The 21,432-nt window shown below is 37.5% G+C and overlaps 1 protein-coding gene across 2 annotated transcripts in view; it reads right to left on the reverse strand.

Annotated features, from left to right (window-relative positions):
- Positions 1–3,054: 3,054 nt before the first annotated feature.
- Positions 3,055–21,432, reverse strand: part of negr1 (neuronal growth regulator 1) — a 157,055-nt gene continuing 138,677 nt past the window's right edge. For both annotated transcript variants that reach the window (XM_066663881.1, XM_066663882.1), the window contains one exon: positions 3,055–12,009. In XM_066663881.1, the coding sequence (XP_066519978.1) occupies positions 11,909–12,009 (101 nt within the window). In that variant the 3' untranslated portion in view covers positions 3,055–11,908. The remainder of the gene's footprint in view (positions 12,010–21,432) is intronic.

Genomic DNA, 21,432 nt, shown 5'->3' on the forward strand with positions numbered 1-21,432 from the left:
TTGTCCTCAAATGGGAAAGTAAACTCTGATCTTATCTGATCTCAGGCTGGGGATTCATTATAATGACAGGTGTAAATTGAACCCATAGACACTCCCTTGATATTCAAACTTGACAAACTTGATAAACTTGACATAGCAACCTATATTTTATATTAGCATCTCATAGTTATAAATATCTCAAATTATCTTATGACCTACTGTTTCAAAACAATGACATTAGATTTAATTAATGTAATTTATTTATGTAATTTTTTGTTGTTTACAAATGCATTTTGGACAGAACAAATAATAGTACAGCTAATAGATACTGCTAAATACAAGTGCCTTTGATGATAACCTGGAATGGCACAAATACATAGTGCTGGACTGCTCTTGTGCTTCCGGTTTTACTAAACATATTGGTTTGTAGCATATGGGCTACAGGTGTTACCTTGTGACCTGAGCTGGGAGTGTCAGAATGGCCAAATTGATTTTATGTTTCACTAACAATTACATATTTTCCAGTGAACTATGACAGAGTGGACAGAATAAAAATTCAATTCAAAGTCATGAACAACTGTAGGGAGTATTAAAACCAAAACATAATAAGAAATACTGATCACCATGCTGATTTTAGTTTGAATACACAAAGCTACAGATGATGTCATAGCATCTGAAACTTTCACATACATACAAATAATTATTTTAATTTAACACACTCATTTATTAACTCACTCCCATGGTTTCTCATTAGGTTAAATGGGATTTTTGCTAACTTTCTGTATGTGAGTGAGCAAAGTTATTAGCCACCAAGAGAGAAAATATGCTACTGAGCAATTAGCCACCAATAGAGAAAATATCATATTGAGCAAAAGTTGATTCCTTTCAATGTTGTACATCCTTGCATTAAACAGTAAGCTTTCAGTGTCCAGAAAATGTCCTGTTGTCCTGCCTTTTGTCCTGGGAGAGAGAGAATAATTGACTCAGAGCTAAAGCAGCATCTCCTGGACAAAGACTCAGCTAGGCTCCAAACAATGCATTTATTCAGTGCTTCTTCTAATTGCCCACAGGCTGTTTAGCTTTGTCCCTTGACACAGGGTAATGTGTCTTTCTGTACGGAAAAGCAGTGATGATTCTATAGTTCCAGGTCCAGCACCTGAAAATTATAGTGCAGTTTTTCCTTTGTAGAACGTGACAACTAACCATGAATTGATATTAGATCAGTTTATTAAGTCAAGTGATGTTCACAGAAATTAATATACAGTTATAAGCAAAATCTTGAACACTCCGAGACAATGGCATTTCTTTATTATTCTAGGTAAAAAATAAACTACACACACACACACACACACATACATACATACATACATTATATATATATATATATATGTTTGCTCATTTATTGAACTATTTCCATTTTTTGATTAATTTATTATATTGAAAAAAATGTCAATATGCATTGTTATTTGTATAGTCCAAATTGTGTTTTACTCCCCACTCCCTCCAAAAATATGCATCATGTGGAGAATGTGTTAATTTTCACTGATATATAAAAATTGACATGCCTACAGGAACCTAAACTGAACCCAGTTTAGGTTCCTGTAGAACCTAGAACCCAGGTTTTTGTTTGTTTGTTTTTTGTGCTTCAAATATGGATTAGTGGTGAAACTTCTGGGAAAACACTACTTTTAGGAAGCCTTGTATTATTTATTTTGGGTAAGTAAATGGCCACTATGCCGCTATTATTGTGAATGGAGAAGTACTGGTTGCAGCCAGATAAGCCCTTTTCAATTTTATTTATTTATTTTTTTCTATTTTCTTAGGCTGGAGCAACACCCATGATGTGGTCCATTAAATCATCCTTTTAGAGGGCCGTTGACAATGACCTGGGCACATCTTCAAATGAAAAATAAATAACCTGCAGTCAGGCCACCCCTCGGAGGCAGTGGTGGGCTTGGAGCACTAAATCATGTTTCTCCAAACCTGAAATAAATGAATTATCTTGAGATCATGGTGAGGTCATGTGGTACAGCTGAGGAAGACAAAGTTATTCTGACAACTGAAAAGATGCTGTACAGTCTGATGGCAAAATGGAAGCTGCTTGTGAACTTGAAAACCTTTGTATAAATGTAGGGGTAAAGCAAACCAGAACATAGCCAATTCTCCTCCAGCAGTGCACAGTGTCTACAGAGCTGGCTCCCAAGAGACTCCGACTGCCAAAACAGTGGACTGTGCTCTAAGGCTGCTGCTGGAAGTTAAAGTCTTGTGGCAAAAATAAGTGACACTCGGGCCTAAATGAAAAATGTAACCACGGCTACATTCATGTAAATACACCTGCTCATATCCTACAGCTTTAGTCTCTAGAGGAAAATGTTCTGGTTTAAAGACTTCAAAAGGACCATTCTGACGATGCATCTTGAAGGTAGGAGGAACTTCTGATAAACTACAGTTGCTGTGCAGTGGATTTTTGGTGGGCAAGCTGTTTTGCTAAAAGGCAGAAACAAGTAATGTTACTTCAAGGCAATCATCAAAACATCATTATATGTGAGAGAATATATTTCTTATTTGGTCTAAAGGAAATAACATCAAAACTTAAAACCTGAGGTAGCTAACAAGCAACTTAGACTTATTTATCTGAAAAGAAATTGTTCTAGAAGAAGACAAAAAAAAACAAAGAAGGAGGAAGTTATTTTCTAGTTTGGTTAACAGCAGTGAATTACATCCCATTTGGTTATTTGGAATACTTCTGATATTCATACTAGGTTTTGTAGTGAGTAAACACTGATTAACCAAAACATGATAAAATATAAATGTTCTGGCATATAGTGCAGTGCTACAGAATGCTGCATAAAAGAACAAATACCATATTAACCCTTGTTTTAGCCTGGGATGCCCCTTTAACATTTAATAAGCCAGCTCTCAGCGAATCATTCTCTCAATGAGATTGAATTTTAGAAAAATAGAATACAGAGTAACAACATGAACAGCAAATCAGTTCAGATATTGCTGCACACAGAAAACTACTGTTGGCCATTATGATGTAAATTGCAAGGCATCTCAAAGGAGCACATTACAATCTTAATTTCAAATGAGTCCAATGAGGCCAGGAAAGCATATTCAAACCTAACGCTAACTCCAAATTGGGCTCATATGTTGGAATCTAATAAACGCTTTCTACAGGAAAAATGAAATACGTTCACAATATTTTGCTATTATAGCTCAGCTTACAGTTGATTTTACATCACAATACTTAGATAATACAGAATCCCAATAACACATTGCAGTGTGCGATGATAATAATAATAAAAATATTGGAGATATATGAAAGCTTAATGACAAAAAAAAAGCTGTTGAATTCATTTTGCAAAACCACGATTCACAGTTCCATCATCAACTTCCATTTATTAGTATCAAACCACTGCTACAAAATTACATCAAACATGATGAAAATGAACTTGCATACGTGCTATTCACAATGTAAGCTTTAAAGTAATTAAAGTATATGATTCTTTTTTTCTTTTTTATTTCTCGACAAATATCAATATATATCAATGCCACTTAAAGCCATATATGTCATTCCAGTGATCTAGAGCCTATAAATATACAACTATATCCCTGGTGGCTAAAGTACCTCCATACACATTTGAGTAAAGATGACCATTTCAGATTTCTCATCACAGAAGTTTTCAGCATTATTATTTGAGGAAAGTGGAAAAGAAAAGAAAAGAAAAGAAAGAAAAGAAAGAAACAAAAAGCCCCAGGATATGTTTATGCTGATCATTTCACATGGTCACTACCCTTAAAAAATAAAGTTGACAAAATCAAATGAACATATGTACAAAAGCAAGTGAAAAGCAGACCCTGCTCTCTGTTGGGTTCTGAAGACACAGGGGGTGTCTCTTTAAAGCAAATCAAACGATAGCACTGTTTGCTTCACCCCACTAAAAATAAAAAGGAAAACGTGTTTACTGGTTAAGACACAGTTTTTTAAAACCCTGGTACTTTCAACACTTGTACCCACTTGTCCTGCACATTTTTTTTTTCCTGCTTCACCACAGCCTTTTCAACTCAGCAAGGGCTTGTTAATGAGCTGGGCCTAGTTTCCCAAAGCGTCATAGCATTAAGGTTGCCTTAAGTAGAGAGAGTGTTTAATGTAATGCTCACTCTACGATGTAACAATAGTTACATCTTAATAGTATGAAGACTTTGGGAAACCCAAAAAAGATAACGTATAATGTAATGCCTTCTCTAGTATTTAACTATGATGTTAACATTATAAAGACTTTGGGAAACCTACTCTGATCTGCTGCGCTAGGAGCATGGAGAATATCTGAACATGCTCTGGGGCAATGTTTGGGAACACCTAGATTAATATCTGATGTTACATGCATCTACACACGTTCCTCCTGCCATTCTACTGAGTGAATGGCAAAATAGACCAACTGACTCTGAGCATGACTCAGCCAAGGGAGCGGCTGTTTTTACGGCCTGTTCCACTGATTGTTTCTGTAGAATCCTGCACATTTCTTATAAAATGCCAATTGATCCCAAGCTTTTCACACAAACCAAAAAAGCCTCATCAGTGTCTTATGGCGTTGGGATTAGATTGCACAGTTTAAAAAGGTACAGCTACATCAGGAACCACGCATTGCTGCTTGGCTTCATTTATTTTCCACCTCACTGAAAATAATGTGGGGACAGAGTGGCAAATACTAGAGGAAAAAACACCCAGAAGACACATATTTGGCAGCTTTTTAGACCAACAGAATACCAGTGAATGGATCTAAACACTTCATACCATTCAAGTCAGTCATCACAATTTTCAGTACCAATGAAATCACAAAGGTAAAAGCTGTAAACCAGCTGTGTTTCAGGAACTGCTGAAGGTGAATAGGCTCAGTCCTCTATGATAGTTTTTTTTTCTTTTTTTTTTTTTTATAGACAAAACTCACTGCAGAAAATCCTGCAAATACTCTTAAATCTGGCCAATTTCTAGAACATTTTCCATAATGAGATGAGTGTGGGAATACAAGAGTTTTAAATGAAAATTCAACCAGTCACAATTTGTTATGCATTATTTTCTAAAGCAATAAGAAAAAAAAAACTAATTTCTTCTACACAGTGATACATTCCAGAGTGAAACACACTATAAATGAGGGTCTCTGGGTTAGTTGAGCATTTTTGCTTAAAGATAGGAGAGGAGTTGGTTAATATTAATTGTCTCGGCCCATTTTGCATGGCAATGTAATCAAGACTCAGATGATGAATTCAAGGTGGGCGAGAATCAGTACATTGTGATACACAATTACAGTAAACCAATTTTATTTTTTAAGCGTCACTATATGAAATATTCTGTTAATATGACCAGGGACATTAAATAACAAAATTAAAAAGGTCATTTTAATTTCATGTTGACAAAAAAAGAAAGGTGCACTACCTGAGATTTTTGTCAGCAGACATCGCACTAGCGTCTCAGAGCCAAACATGAACAGATTCTGCAGTGCCATTCCCTTCAGCATCTCCCTCTTTCCCGCCTTAACCCTACCTCTAGTCTTAACTTCTCATCGGTGAGAGCAAGACTCGAAAATGCACACTCGATCAACTAATATTGTCATGACAGTCACTCAAGAAACCAGACATGGAACTTTATAATAACAAAAAAATCATATTTACTTGGTGCTTTTCCATCACCCAACCACTTCCAGTGGTCCACAAACACCAACACAACGGATACAATCCACCACAGAATATAGGAGCCCAGGGAGAAGATGAGTAGTTATTGTGCTCAGGGGACTCGCTGTTTGGAGGCAGAGTGTAGTCATTTTCAGTCGGTGTGAAAGCTGTGCCGCAACAGCGCAAATGAACACAGTTCACCAGCACGAGGAAGCTCTCCTCACTGTCGTGTAGGTGACAAAAACAGATGTTCTCCCTCGGCCAGGAGGGTACAAAACCAAGCTCCTACAGGTGTGGAGCATGGGATATAACGCGACTGAGTTAGCCGTGAACTCAGTCTCTCCCTCTTTGCAGTAGTCAGCATCTCATTTGAATTTTCCTCTCCACGTTAAATGGTGCAGATGAATATTGTGTTTTAACACAGATAAAGTTAAACAAAATTGAGTGGACTGAATGGAAATATCACAGCACAACCTTAACTTTAGGAGTTTAATTTATAGGAGCTTTTTCCTGGCGAAGGCAGTTAGAAAAGAAAAAGCAGAAATTCCCTGTGCGCAATTACCACACATCAGTGGGGAGAGGAATCACTGACCCGGGAGAGCGCTTCTAGGGGAATAACCATGAGGTCAGAGTCCTGCTGGACCTTTTCAGCAGAACTTAGTGTTCTCCATATTGGAAAAGTCAGTCCAGCATTTATTATCGTCTTATCGTGCCTGTTTATATGGAAGAATGCATTTTTTCCTTCAGTGGAGGAACGTATGAATTGTTCTGAATATTCGGTAGTGGGCTTCGTCCTCTTGCTTAGAGAAAGCTATGAGGGCAGTACCAGTCTAGTTGGGGAGGGCAAAACAAATGTGGGGACGGCCCAATTTTCAGAGGGTGGGGCTATCTGTCATCCGGGTTGTGAAAACAAGGCCTTGAGGACAGCAAAACAAAGCAGTGTGTGGCTTCTTTCTCTGCTCAGGACGCCTTAACTCCACTACACCTTTACATTGAAATGAGTCGTTTAATGATATACATATGTGTAAAATTTCAGATAGTGCACCTTTAAAGAGTATAGGTTGAATATTCTTATCATCAGTGACATAACAAAAATTTGTATCTCTAAAATAACAAATAGTACAGAAGAAACAAATACATTCTTGTTTTTTTAAAGAAATAGAAGTACTGAGAGGTTTATTTTGCCATTTGTTTTGGCCCCTCCTTCATAAAAATAACTGCCATCTTCAAATAATGCAAGAATAAAAAAACTATGAAAATGGAGATAAATGTTTTTGTCCGCAATAATAACATTGCATTCATAGAACCAACAAAAATAATATATATTCCATTAAATGTCTGGATCTAAGAGGATTGGACTTTAGATTTTGCGCTGTGTACAGGCTGAATCTTGGAGAAGGACAAGAGTTTAACCTGCAGGATTGGAAAGTATAATAATAGGGTTATTTGTCCATGATGGGGGAATGTGTGGGATGCTGCTGGGAGTCTAAGCTCTTGGCCGGTTAAGGCAGCACTCTCCTGCACTCATCGAAAATCCTCCACCAAAAAACTGACAAAGGCACAGGAAGGACTTTATTAACCGGCAGGTCAGAAGAATCTCCACTCCTGACCACACACAAAGCCTTCGGAAAACTGACTCGCAGAAAGATGCCTGGGACAGGGAGGAGAAGAGAGACCCAGATGGAGCTGACAGTGTTTTTAATACTGTCTTGCCAGCAACAGCTCAGCTGACTGTAAGACATGGTGAATCTGAAACGTTTTTTTTTTTTTAAAGAAGCTAATGGTGTGCAACAGCAGTCCAGTCTTTATCACTAGGAGTTGTTAGGAGGTGTAGAATATATTAACGTGAGGATGTGTAATACATTAATGTCCATTTCAAGCACAACTGAAATTACTTTATCACATAACATTGCTCCATCATTCACACCATATGCACTATATAAACTATGTGGGACGTATTACAGAAACATGGAATTGTTTCCAGAGCGCTAAAGTGTTTTCAAAAATAGCAAGAGCTCATGAGGTTTTCATGACTACTTGGATACAGCAAAGAGGCCACAGATGAGTGTGCAGACAGTGTGCAAATTTTATATTCAGAACTGTGAATTTTGGACTAATAAGGGAAAATATTGTGAGCACTTAAACAATGAAAGTGATAAACAAAAAAAATCTTCTTTAAATATTATTGCATGCCCAAAATTTAATTACCAAGTCATCAGATGTTCTGGATGTAAATGTGCTGCACGTGTACCTGTTATTTACATACTCTTTTATGAGGCCTGTAACTTTCACACTAATTATGCATGCATGAGTATCGTCTGGTTGTTTTGGTGTTGTTTATAACTTGATATCCTCTTAGGTGAATGTTAATGAAATTTTCACTTATGGTGCTAAATTATTTCATGAGATATCTATAACGGTGAGAAATAGTCTGCTAACTCATTTTACCATACACTGCATACACATCTAGATGAAAAAAAAAAATACTAAAGAATATCCTTGTTACTGCAGAACATGGTTTATGACCCTAGCGTAGCAGGTTCCTATAGCAGGTTAAAACGTGAGGCTTTTCTATGGTATACAACAGATAATACTTTAAAAGGCACATTTTGTACAGTACTTATTCCCCAAAGTGACTCATTCTTGAGTGATAATGAAATGGAAACTATTTATTTTTCAACACGCTGAATGTTATTCTATGGGCCTGAATTGTACAGGGTTTTTTTCACAAGCAAATTTCTCAGCTCCAGCAAAATGAGTTATGCAGCAGTGATAGGCCGAGAACCCATTATAAAACTGCACATGCTATTCAGACGTGCCACTATGTTAATGTTAATGTCCTTGATCTAAGAGTTCATGGTGGTCTAGGGTTTAGTGCAGTTTTTTGATGTTACCTACAGTACTGTAATTGCAAATCTCACAAAACTAAGAGGCAAGTCGTTGCTTGACTGCGATCCAAGCGACTCCTCTTTAAAAACATGTCTTCGTCCGAAGATTGAGGCTTTAAATTCCGCAGTGAAAACATGCTGCCTCATGGTAAGTAGGGAATAGTTGCGAGATTGTGTCAAGGTTTCTCAAACTGAGGAAATAAGGGCAATCAATCTCTTAAGCTCAAGAGAAAGTCTGTAAATAAATGTAAAAAACTAAACTATGGATATGAATTAGCTCTCTGTTGTTTGTGCTGTAGATATGCATCATTTCTTATAACCTGAACTACGCAGATTATGCAAGAAACTCAACAAAAATTAGATGTAAAATTGTAATGAATAAAGCAAAAGATTAAGATTTAAACAAAAAACAGTGCTTCAGCCAAAAAAACTCTAAATGCTCCAGTTGATGATCTGAGACATACTGATGTCCAAATTTTGCTTTACTTTAGCACTGCTCTGGCACCGCAGTCTAATGTTGCTAATGAACACTACTAATACTTCAATCTGCTCAAACCACATTAAGCTCTACAGTAAGGTTGTGCAGACCTGTCAATGTGGTTTAGGACTCAATGTCTTACTGTGAACTAGACATCAACACATTTTTACAGTGTAGTAATGAACCCAGCCTTTTTAGGCAATAGGTATCACACGCAGGCGGGAGCACCTGCTGAACCATCTTCACAATTCCTGCTGACATATGTCTTAGTCTTAAAACTTAACCATTAACATTTATTTATAAATAAGCTACATCAGACACAAATATAATAAATGTTACACAGATATATGAGATATTTAAAAAGGCTGACTACTGCATTCAGCTACATGGTGGAATTTTATGCATTTTGCAGTGAGCCAAATTCCATTTTAAACTACAGTGACAAGTCTGCAAGACCTTCTTAAAGATCTGGGTCTGCTTTGAACAGGTTAAAAGACATTTTGACTCTTGATCATTAGTACTGCTTGCCAACATTACCTTACAGACTGAAGTAAAGAAGCAAAATCTGGACACTGAACATGTCTTGGCCGAAGGTATTTGAGGAAAATTGCGAGATTTGAACTTTTTAACTAGAAAGATACAAAGGTACGGGTCATCGGTTTTCACAATCTGAATTCATAAAAATGTGAACGTAAGATCATTTCAAAATCCATGTTGGGAATCATTTTGGAAGATTGTGCCATAGTGTTCTCAAAAGTCAAAAGAAAATCTTAGAATATTTAAGGTATATGTGAAAGACTTGCAGTAAACCTATTCATTGCAGTGAGTGAAAATGAGTCAAAACAGTCTTGAAACTGGTTTTGTACTCAAAAGGTATTGGTTTATAATCATTGGCCACCTTGACGTACATATTCATTTGACATGCAGCACAATCATAAATTCTGCACATCATAATACACAACGTGTGTGAGAAATAAGGTAGAGGTTAAACTAAACCTAGACACAGGCTCTACCAGGAATATAAAATTAACTCTACTTTCTCCAAATACACACACACGACTTATCTTCTATAATATCATATAACTGCTTCACACCCTCTGAGTTAAAAAGTAGATTATTTGATTATAAACTGTTGGTACTTTTTTTTTTAATTGAATCTATTTGTTTTGACAGGAATCAACAACAGATATGGCATCTAAACTGAAAGACAACATTGTAAACTATGCCATCCTGCTTACTTCTTTCAAATCATATTCATTGACATATTAAAATCCACACTTCATATCATACCGTTCTCACGAGGGAAGTGAACATGAGCTTTTTTTTTCTGCTTCCCGGTTTAAAACAATTTTACACTGACTGAAGCAAAGCAGGGAGTACATGTAATGCATTAATACATTATAAAAATCCCGTACAAATTATAATAATAAAATAGAACTTAATCTATAAAATTAAAGAAATATTAGACCAGTACATTAAACCAAACTGAACAAAAAATAATGGATATTCATAGCAAAACAAAAATTAGGCATTCAGACAATCAGAAGTTGTCAGCGCTGCTCCTCAGACCAAATCATGTACGACATCCGAACATGATTTTTCTAAAGAGACACACTGTATTAAGTGGACGGCAAAAATTAAACCCATAATTTCAATAAATGCCAGAGAGTCAAAGTCCATCATCATAATTAGGATTGGTAATCATTTTTGCATACTGTCAATTTGTAAACAACAGTAAAATTTGACATAGTGCATAAAAACAGGTTCTCATAATATCTTTATACATATATTATATTCACATTACTTACTTATTTAAATACACCTTATACTGATTTTTTGTTCACAGCTCATAGTTTCCACGGTCTGAGACACTGGCCAGAAAAGGGTCTCTGGTTTACATCTAAATCTGTGGCAATGTGCAGTGCATGTAGTAACTATCTGAAAGTTTCACCTAAATCATACTTCATGTCATCACATTGTTAATAAAATAGATCTGAACAGCTCAAATCCCGTTGCCTATTTGGGAAGCCAATGTAAACGGAAATGTTCCTCAATCTCTGTTTTCAAACAGGGTATTTCTGTCAAATTATTATGGCAGAGAAGGCATTCTGATTATGGTGAATACGCAAGAAGAGTGTGCTAGTTTCTTCAGCCCTGTCTCATCTTATTGTGTGGGGGCAAATGAGCCTCTGTAGCACAATGCGCTAAATCATTGAATTATGGCTGTAATTTTGGTCCACAAAACATCGCAATTCTTGTTCAGACAAATGCTCTACTCCTCCAATCTTTCTCAGCAGATTTAGCTTGTCATTTGCCACACAATTGTGATCATTTCAGCATCTTAGGAATGTTCCCTTTTCAAAGCTTTTTTTGATTGTTGGTGTAATGTTACTGGATTTAAATCAGCTAGGTGAACCTTGAGATCTAAAGGACTGCGTTTGCATTGTGACTGTTTGGAAGTATTATGTAGTGGTGCTCTGATGGAGGCGGCACACTAGGGCATCCTCTCGGCCATTTCCAACAAACAAAGCCTCTAATGTGGCCCATTCCCGCCCCTCCCTCCCACCAAATGCTGCTAATTTTGAAGCTTTCCAAAAGAGGACAATGTGAGCTGATTCACAGAGTGGCCAATCAAGAAAATAAAATAAGGGAGAGAGGGAAAAAAAACAGAAATTGTGCATATTTACATGATGAGAAATTCCACAGGAAAGAAAGAAAGAAAAAAAAAAAAAAAAAAAACACCATCGCAAACATAAGTACTGCTGATTAAAATCCCTCACTGCTCCCCAGACAAACAGTACCAGATTGGATCCAGTCATCGGCGATGTCAAAGGATTTGCAAATGCTCGAAAGGGTTCTTTACAGTCACTGTGTATGGCTGTCCGCAGGGCTAGTAAACGCAGAGCAGGGAGGAAAGGGTCAGCAGCAGGTACGGGCAGGCCAGCAGAACTTCCGCTCCTCCTGTACTTCCATACGGAACAATGTTTTGGGCTGTAAACAAGAGAGGAAAACACACACACACTGATTACAGGATTCTCCCTCATCTTCAGGCAGCTAGTAATGCTCTCACAAACCAGTACTTGCAATTTTTCCCCTTTTACCTTTTTAGCAATGCTCACAGTGAAGAGCCACTCGTGTCACATGACAGAGATCAGCTAGAGCATGTTTCTGGAACTTTTATAAGCCCTCTGCATCAATAATGGATTTTTAAAATAAGCATATTATACTAACTAAAGGATTAGATCTGCATCAAATATTTTATACCACAGAGTTTATATTTTTCCGCGGATAATACCACCATTCTCTGTAAATTCAGAACCATGTGAGTGTGCCACAAATAAGCTTGAACTTGTCAAGGTATGCGAATGTAAAATTACAACAGTGTCACATTTTATTCCACCTAATACACTGTCGAATATAGTTTAGAGCTGTCTTAGTATGTGGCAGTATGAGGAGGTTGAATTTTCCAAGCTTCTTATTCAAATTTTCCATTCCACCGTAAAATGGTGCAGCAGTGGTGTGTGTACGAGAAAGAATACAACTGCTGGACAATTTCTGATGGAATGGAAAATTTAAATAAGCGTAAATATAACGGCTGCAAACTGGAGATTTTCATTTTTTTTTTAAATTGACAGTTTATTTCGTGGTTATTAAATGTTACAATGATAGCTTATTTTTGCTTTGCCTCTGCTTCATCTTAACCTGCTCAAGCTGTCCACACAGGACTGTATTTCCTATTGGCAAAAGTAAATGCTCAGTGTGGGGGAAAGGGCGAGGGATGGAAAGGGAGAAAGGAGGCAAGGCCTTGTCTGTCTATTCATTTATCTATCTATACGCATCGTTATGCAGAGTGTATACGAGTAGAGAAAGACAGCTCATTACATTTTTAATGAGCATCAAGGATTAGATAGTTCTTTGACATGTGTTTCAAATGATGTCTTTAGAGGTCCTTTAAAACCAGATGAACCTAAAGAGAGCACACGTGGAACTGAAGGTTTATTCAATTATAACAAATATATTGTATGTTTTTAAATAGCATACAAAATGTTTTCCTGTGTTTCTCAAATCAAGTCTAAGCACTCTGTCTCTGGCGTCTTGATAAACACTACAAATCACAGTGGTGTATGAATAGCCTGTGCTGAGTTCAGGTACATTCACATTTTCTCAGGGAGTTGACACAGATCTCAATGGAAGAACTCATCAGGTGTATCCCCAGAGCAACACTACTTGAGTGTAGTGCTCAAGAGAGGTGCTTCAGAGCAGGTGTGAGAGTCTACGGGCATTCATTTTCACAAAGGTTTACACAGCTCTGTTAATGACAGGCACTGCCCTACCTAAGGAGATTAGTGCTACACACACACATGAACGAACACACACACACAAACACCCACCAGCCTTAGTGTATGCTAATGAAATGAGACGCTCATTAACTGGATGAGTTTTATGTGAATGAACCTGTGTTCATATAATGTGCATGGATTATTTTTTTTTGCCAGATATTTACAGTGCAATATGAACACAAACCAAACACTACTACTACATATTTATAAGCAAAAAGGCTGTAGGGTTAAGTTAATTATTCATTAAAAAAATATATATTTCAGAGGAGATATAAAGTAATCCACTTGCTTAAAGGAACAGTAAACTAAAAAAATTTGCAAAAATCCACAAGTGTTTCGAGTCCATCATTCCACTGTGAAAAGACAAATCAATGCTACTGGTCTGAAAGGACACAGGGCTGTTAAGAAGCAATTACTGAGCTAAGAAAATAGTTCAAAGAAACAACCTGCAAATCAAATAAAGAAGCTACTAGTTCTCCAGAACCCCCTCGAGCCCAGACCTCTGTATGACTGAGTATTTTTGGGTTCACTTAGATCATGAGTTTGAAAATGACACTGAAAATTAAGTGGCAATGAAATAAATGAAAGTGACTTTTATACAGTCCTTGTATCTGACAGTATGACTTTCTCTGGCTGCCTGGTAAATGCAGGTTGCGCAGACATTAACTGCTTTGTACAAAGTTCTCTGCCGAATTACCTAAATTGCTACTCAGCCGTGAGATGAAATGCACTCGAGCTGCACCTCCATTTTTCACCTCCACTTCTGCTTTTTATGGCTCTTAAATGATCAGTGCAGATTACATGTGGTCTTTACTCCTCTAAAACACACAGCATTACGGGGCCGAGTGCTATGGCTGAAATGGGATGTGCAGAGGAGGGACCCAAATGAGCAGGGGCCTGGAAAAATGGAGCAAATTGGCATGATGTGTGTAAGATGCATGGGCAGGCTCGGGGAGAGAGAGCAGAGAGGAAACGGCCCCGCACACTGCGCCTTCACTCGGCCTCTATCCATAGCTCCGTATAATGACACAGTTTTTGCTAGGCAGTGGGAGTAGGGCTTGTAACCATGGAAACAACTCACATCCTGCACTGGCCCCTTTGCCAGAGTCGGAAAGTGTGCACCGTGCTAGCAATGGAACAAAATCATTCAGGCCATAAGAACCTGCTGCAACATCTAACCGCACGTTCATTGTGTATAAAGAAACGAATACATTTTAAACAAACAAATACAAAAATACCCAACCCATACGGCCAGTGAAAAGGACAAAAAAAGGAAAGCAGGAAAACCTGCCTCACCCTTGCTGCCACTTTATTTTAAGCCATGCCCGTTGGAATAGTCTCTTCTCTTCTAATGTGAGGGTGGAATCGGGGTTGTGCCAGAAAGAAATTTTTATCCCGCACTCAAAGTAATTAAGGAAAGAACCAACATTACCTGCTTGGATGCAGTGAAGAAGTTGGGGGCTTGTTTAATATCCCACTGGGTCTAAATCATTCCCTGTTGTTGTGACGGTGCAGGATGTTAGTGCACTTGCTGTTTTAATTAACTTCACCCCTCCCTACACACACAGATACACACACACACACACCAGAGAATGCCTAGCTCCTGATTACCTCCTTCTCCGTAAAAAGTAAGATGGGGCAAAGTGGGATATTGCAGTGCCTGCTGCAATACTCTTGGGTTAAGGCTTCTATGGATTTTCCTGCACTGACTCAAGCCCTCTCCTTAGTAATACAGGTTATCAGTGATGTTACTGATATTTCTGAATGAAAAAGAAATACACTTTAATGATTGCTCCTGGGCCAGATGGACGTATGAGCGCAGACGGAGTGAAAAATAATCCTTGATATGACTACAGGACACAACCACAATGCACCCGAATTTAACATTTATTGCAACTGCAGTTCATCATGCAAACTGTGTGTAGCTCCACACTTTAAAGTGAACAGCGCAATACACCACACTAAAGTCATGTTGTCAGTCTGTAGGCACATGGACCCCTTATTAGGAAATCTGCATCTAAACTAAAGAATCCAATGTGAATGTTCTTTCACATGAGCTAACACTACCACTACTGTGCACTGAACTGATATTCTTGCCAAAAGAGACAACCTCGCAAAAATACCCAACACAAACCAACAGGTTAGGTAGAGCTGGCCAAAATTTATATATCAATATATTTCTTAATTTCAGTCGATACCATATAATCCAGATATCGATTTAAATGCATTTATTTATTTAAATTCACTTTAAAATTGGGTGCAATTAACTGATGGCAGTGCCCAGTAAAGAATGTCAGTCTGTGACAGATGCTGTAAATGATGTATATTGAAAATATTGAAAATGTGTATTATTGAAACATTTTATATTGCAATATATATTGATATTGAATTATTGCCCAGCCCTAGTTATAGTTGAGTTGCCCTGCTTTCAAAGGTTGGTGCTAACATGTAGCACTGTACATGTTTAATAGCAGCACTAATTTTGTGCAACATCATTTCAATATATGGCAGCAGTAGTATGCTTCTAGAAACTCTTCATTCATAATTCAGCCCCTAAATGACCTTGTTATTCAGAGGATTCTGAGCAGAAAATCTGTTTATGACATCAGGTTTTGAATAGTTGTGTTTACAACTGACAGCAGCTATTCTCAAATATCTTATTCATTTCTCCTCTTCAGAAAACAACCCTAGACTCTGAATTCTAAAAAAAAGGGGCATGATACTGACTACAGAATGATGGACAACTTCAAGGGTCTATAATAGAAACATCAACAAACATCCTACTCGGCTATTTACTTTGGCGAAGGAAACTGTGTGCATATTGTGGTCACATCTCAGCATATTTCCTTCTCACCTACATACATACAAGTGGTCTCAAAAGTTTAAACAGTGTTATTCTGAAGGTAAACATGTTATCAGTGTGTGTTCTAGTCTTGCGCCTCTGTCTCACTGATGTGTCTGCCGCCATTATAAAGGAAGTCCCTCAACAACATGTCTTTTGAGACTAGTGCAAATTTATGCCTGCTTTCAAAAAGCGTAGAAATGCAAAATGGGCCACTGCATGTTGCTTAAACTTTATGTAATCAGCGGCAAATAAAAATACCTCCGCAATCCCTCTTGTGATTCCTAAGGCCTTTTCTTAAATTAATATGCCTGAGAAAAAGAAGTGCATTTTGCATTGCACCATGAAATCACACCCAAACAAGTGTTGTATATAATAGAAGGGCAGAATATGTCTGATGTGTGCCTTATCCTCCTCTACTGTCGACAGACAGAGGACGCATGCTCAAAAAGAAAGAGCACAAAAAAATTCTTCATTTTTTCTAGATCAAAGAGATCAGTCACGTGCGTCTAAATCAGGTTCATGCCCTGACCTTTACACAGCATGTTAATGGCCGTATTTCACACAGTAATGCATCCGTTTTTGGATGATGAGCACTGAAGTCTAAAAGCTGGGGAGAAAATTATTTGAAGTGCAACACACAGGCTATGTAACAAGAAGATTGTTATGTCTCAAATAAGAGCTGATTCAAGCCAATGTTGGATTTCCACTTGTAAAAGTATAAAAGTATCTTCTTCCCCTCATCTCCTTTCCTTCCTGTATATTTGTTTTGCTTCATTTAGCCAGCTACTTAAATCATTTTAGGCATGGTGGTCTTTGTGGGACAGGCCCAGAAGAGTAAGCAGCAAGGGATGAAAGGAAGGACTGACGGCTCCTCAATCAGAGGGGCTATTTTAAATCCCACCAGTCCTGTTGACTGGCACAGGACCCTTCGTTAAGCTGCTTAATGAATTCCACTACTCCATTCAACCTTTCCCTTCTCCATGCTAGTCAAATGACTTCTACTGTACACTATGGATAAACTGAGTTACTGAGCCACTGGGCAAATGGATTTCATTAAGCACAGATTATATGTTATGTCTATATTCATCAATATGCGTCAGCATTTTATTGGTACATATATTAAACCTGACTTTTTTTATGGTCAACACAAAATTACTTAAGTTTGAAAACTTAAATATAATACTGCATTTTCAGTTGAGACACTGCACCGGTGCTCTATATTGTTTATGGCAATATCGGCCTGAAATGGAATACAGAAACTAGCAATACACAAATAACCCTTTAAGTCTCTAAATGTTTTCAGTAAAACTTTAAAATAAGACCACACTTATAAAGATTTCTAAATGGTTTAAAATCTTAAATATGGCACCATGTGTCCTAAGAATACTCACCAAATCTCATCTAAATCAAGGAACTGATGTGGTCCAACAAACATACAGCAAAATAATAATGTAAGCTAATGTTAAAAGTTATTGTTTGTGAAAACAAAAGCATGGTGGTGTTAGATGTTAACATTTCTCACTAGTAGCACTATTAAGTAAAACTATTAGAATTTTGCCAGAACTGATACTCAAAATGAAATCTGTGTTGACAGCGTCTTTTAATATATTCAGAAGTATGTAGACAAGAAGATCATTTGAACGTAAGATATACATGTGAAAATATCACTTTTCAATGCATTAGCATATTCATTTGGGCGACTGGAGCACCCACCAACCCACAAACTGTGAACATTGGCAACATGGTTGTAGTGTCATTTTTTCAGGGACTATTGTAGAGAAGGAAAAAGCCTCCATATTTTAAGTGGTAAAGTGCATATTTAAAGCTCTCTATATGAAATGCAAAGCAACTGCAAATGTTATTAATTGCATAACTCACTAGGTAATTGAATATGTAAGCTCATAAATACAAATTAGGGTATTAAATAATACTTGGGTGTAACCGTATACTTGTCACTGGGTACGCATTTCAATATTCTCACAATATTTACGAAAAAACTGATAACTATTTGTGTTGTTGCACAAGTTACTAATGAACACACTGGAGTGGATTGTTTATTGTTGCTGGTAATTTGTGAATTTTGGTAATAACATAATTAACAAAATGACCTCTGATTATGCACTTCTTCTAAAGCACATGTAATCACATTGCCCCTACCGCACTATTCTACAGTCTAGTCTACCATCAGATTCTTCCTCTTGTCAGGCATAGTTCTGCAGTAAGACGCTAATGTGACTCAAAGAATGTAACTCACTACACACTAGTTTAGTGTTGTGTCTGTATTTTAAGGTAATCTACACAGTCGATAGCTAGCTGCATCCCTTCCCCCAAGAGGCAGGTCCTCTATGGCCTTGAGAGAAGAGTTCAATGTCCTTGACCATCAATCAGTGGCCTATTGTTCCCCGTGCTGCCTCCAGAGAAAACCAAAAAAAAGAGGAATAAAAAAAATAAAAAAAAATTCACCAAACAAGACTAAGCCTCAGTCCAGTCCAAGGCAAACTGGAGTAACACCTGCATCCACAATCATCCATTCCATCTGACAAATATACCTTTTAAATCTCCTCACAGACACTCTGTTCTCTATAGGTGTACACCATGCCTCTCTGGAGATTCAATCCTCAACCTTATAATGGAACAAACATGGGGAAAAGCTGTTATTTTTTTTTGCTTTCTTTAACCTAAGCACTGAGTAAGCCTCCATCATTATTAAGTGCACTTTATCAAGGGGGAACAGGTAAAATAGACCTACAATTTTTTGCTCTATCCTTCTGAACAACTGCATTGTCAATGTTAAGAATGGGATTTTTCCAATGCACCGGCAAAAACCAATGTATCAAGTTTACAAATGGGCCAGTTGAAAAGGAACTAACAGCTGTGAACATACTCAGAGTGATACTGAATAGCACTAGACACTTGTCAATACTCTTTTTGCACCCAAATTTGCCATAAGGCAGTTGCTATTTGTAAGTGTACTCTCAGGGACAGAGCCAGAGACAACCCTTTCTTTATATAATATTAAGGTAAAACAGATATCAAGTACACAATGAAACACATGCAGTATCTAAAAGACAAACTCAACGCAATGCGTTATATCAGATTTATCTGTTGCCAAAGGTGATACTAAAATAATCTTCCTTTAAAAAGGGACAACAGTCACACAAGAATCTACTCAAAACCACTTCAGCTGCGTAGCTAAAGAGAAAGAGCAAAAAGATAAATATATCTATGGAGTTTAGATAACTAACTTACTTAAGGAAGAGGAAAATTCATCTGTGAAAAAAGAAGAAAAATCTGTGACTTTATAAAACAATAATAAAAAGAAGAACATTTGTACTGGAACACTAAAACTGGACATCTGGGGAATAAGATGTCATGGACTGATGAGTCTAATTAACATGCAATTAAGATCACTTGAATCATGAGAGGCAGAAAATGCAATCAGTTTCTAAGTCTGAACTTAGGAGGTGTTAACAGGAATCACGGACAACTATCTCAGAAAATTTATTTGCAAAAAACAAAGAAAAGTCATGCTGCATTTTCCCCTCGATACTGAAAAATAAATGACTCGTACTTAATGGTCACTTTGACTAGTGACTGAATAATTGATAGTGATCTCAGAATTTTTGCACGGTACGCCAAGTCAGTGGTTCATAGAACCACTTACTGTGGTGGTAGACAGCTCAAGGCCATGTGAATTCAAACTTAATACGTTTATTAAAATCTTATACCGAAATAAACTTCATATACAGCTCATTTCTCCTGAATCACTAGTTGTGAAGTCACCTCATTGGTATTTCCGACTGGCCTTGTTGTTCACTTTATAACTATCACAGCAGGGGAGCCTGAAGACATGAGACAATTACAACAGCCAATGGAAATGCTGGAGAAAAGCGGCAGACACCTTTCACTTCAACAGATGTCAACATGCTTTTCGACAGCATCGAACGTTTTCAGCTGCTTGAAAACACAGTGAAACACTCTTGGGAGCTAATGCCTCTTGAAACACATTACTTCCTCATGTTTAATTCGATGCTGAGGGAGAGAAAAAAAATATTCAGTTGTTTCCTGTAATCGAATCGACTCAAACAAGCATTGATTGATCATTACAGCCTTGTTCTGAGCTTCACCAAGACATAATGCCTGAAGGGCTTTGATTAAGCCGTAAAAGCCTGGAAACTTCATTATTCACAAGGGAAGAACACAAATGAAACACACCTGCTGGGCAAGATGCAGTTAACGGTAATATCAGAGGCTTCCTGCAGCTGTCTTTGTCCTTCACCCCTGGAGGCAGGTCAGTGGTGGGTGCAATGGAAAGCATCTCCACTGCGTGGTTAAAGTGCCCTGCATCATTTTGACCGTTACGATCTCTAACCCACACCCATCTCTGCTTCAACTACCTCAGCAGCTATTGCTGCTCTTAGAGGATTTACATAACCATTACACAGCTAGTCACAAGACAGCATCGGCTAAAGATGGAAATAACACTCTGCTTTTCCAAAGATTTCTCCTGAAGTTGTACCAAGAAAATATAAGAGTACGTGTTAAACAGCACTCAACACAGTGATTAACAGCATTACACTTATCACAGATTTGTAGTTTATAAACAAAAAGTTATTGTATTTATCTGTTTATTAAAATTCCCCCTCCAGGGTGTATTCCTGCCTTGTGCCCAATGATTCCAGGTAGGCTCTGGACACACCGCGACCCTGAACTGGATAAGCGATTACGGATAATGAATGAAAGAATGTTTATTAAAATTATCACAGTCACATCTGAATATTATGACCACTTCCTTGTTTTTAAGCTTGCCTTCCATTCTCAGTACTTGCTCGGTACTTATAAAATTAAAGACTATAGTCAGCATCCAAGGTCCACTAATAGAGTGAACTGTGAGTGGTATATATGTATATGTATATATATATATATATATAGCTATTTAAATGTACATATTTTACGTTAAATTGTGTCTACTGTGGATTCAGACGTTCAGTTGTACTTGCACAGCTTGTATAATGGCCCCAAAGGGCTTGGGAGCAGCAGCTCATATACCTAAAAAAAACACCCTTACATTTTTAAAAAAGTTGATGAACTGGTGTCCACAAAGACTACATATACTGTAGAGATACAGATGTTTTGCCTTATGCAGCTCAATCTCTGACTCAGTCAATGCTACCATCTTTTGCTGTGCGCTAGAGGTCATTTTTACTCACGCATAAAATATTCGTCCAT

The sequence above is a fragment of the Hoplias malabaricus genome, chromosome 3 (genome assembly GCF_029633855.1).
Source record: "Hoplias malabaricus isolate fHopMal1 chromosome 3, fHopMal1.hap1, whole genome shotgun sequence".
Taxonomy (NCBI): domain Eukaryota; kingdom Metazoa; phylum Chordata; class Actinopteri; order Characiformes; family Erythrinidae; genus Hoplias; species Hoplias malabaricus.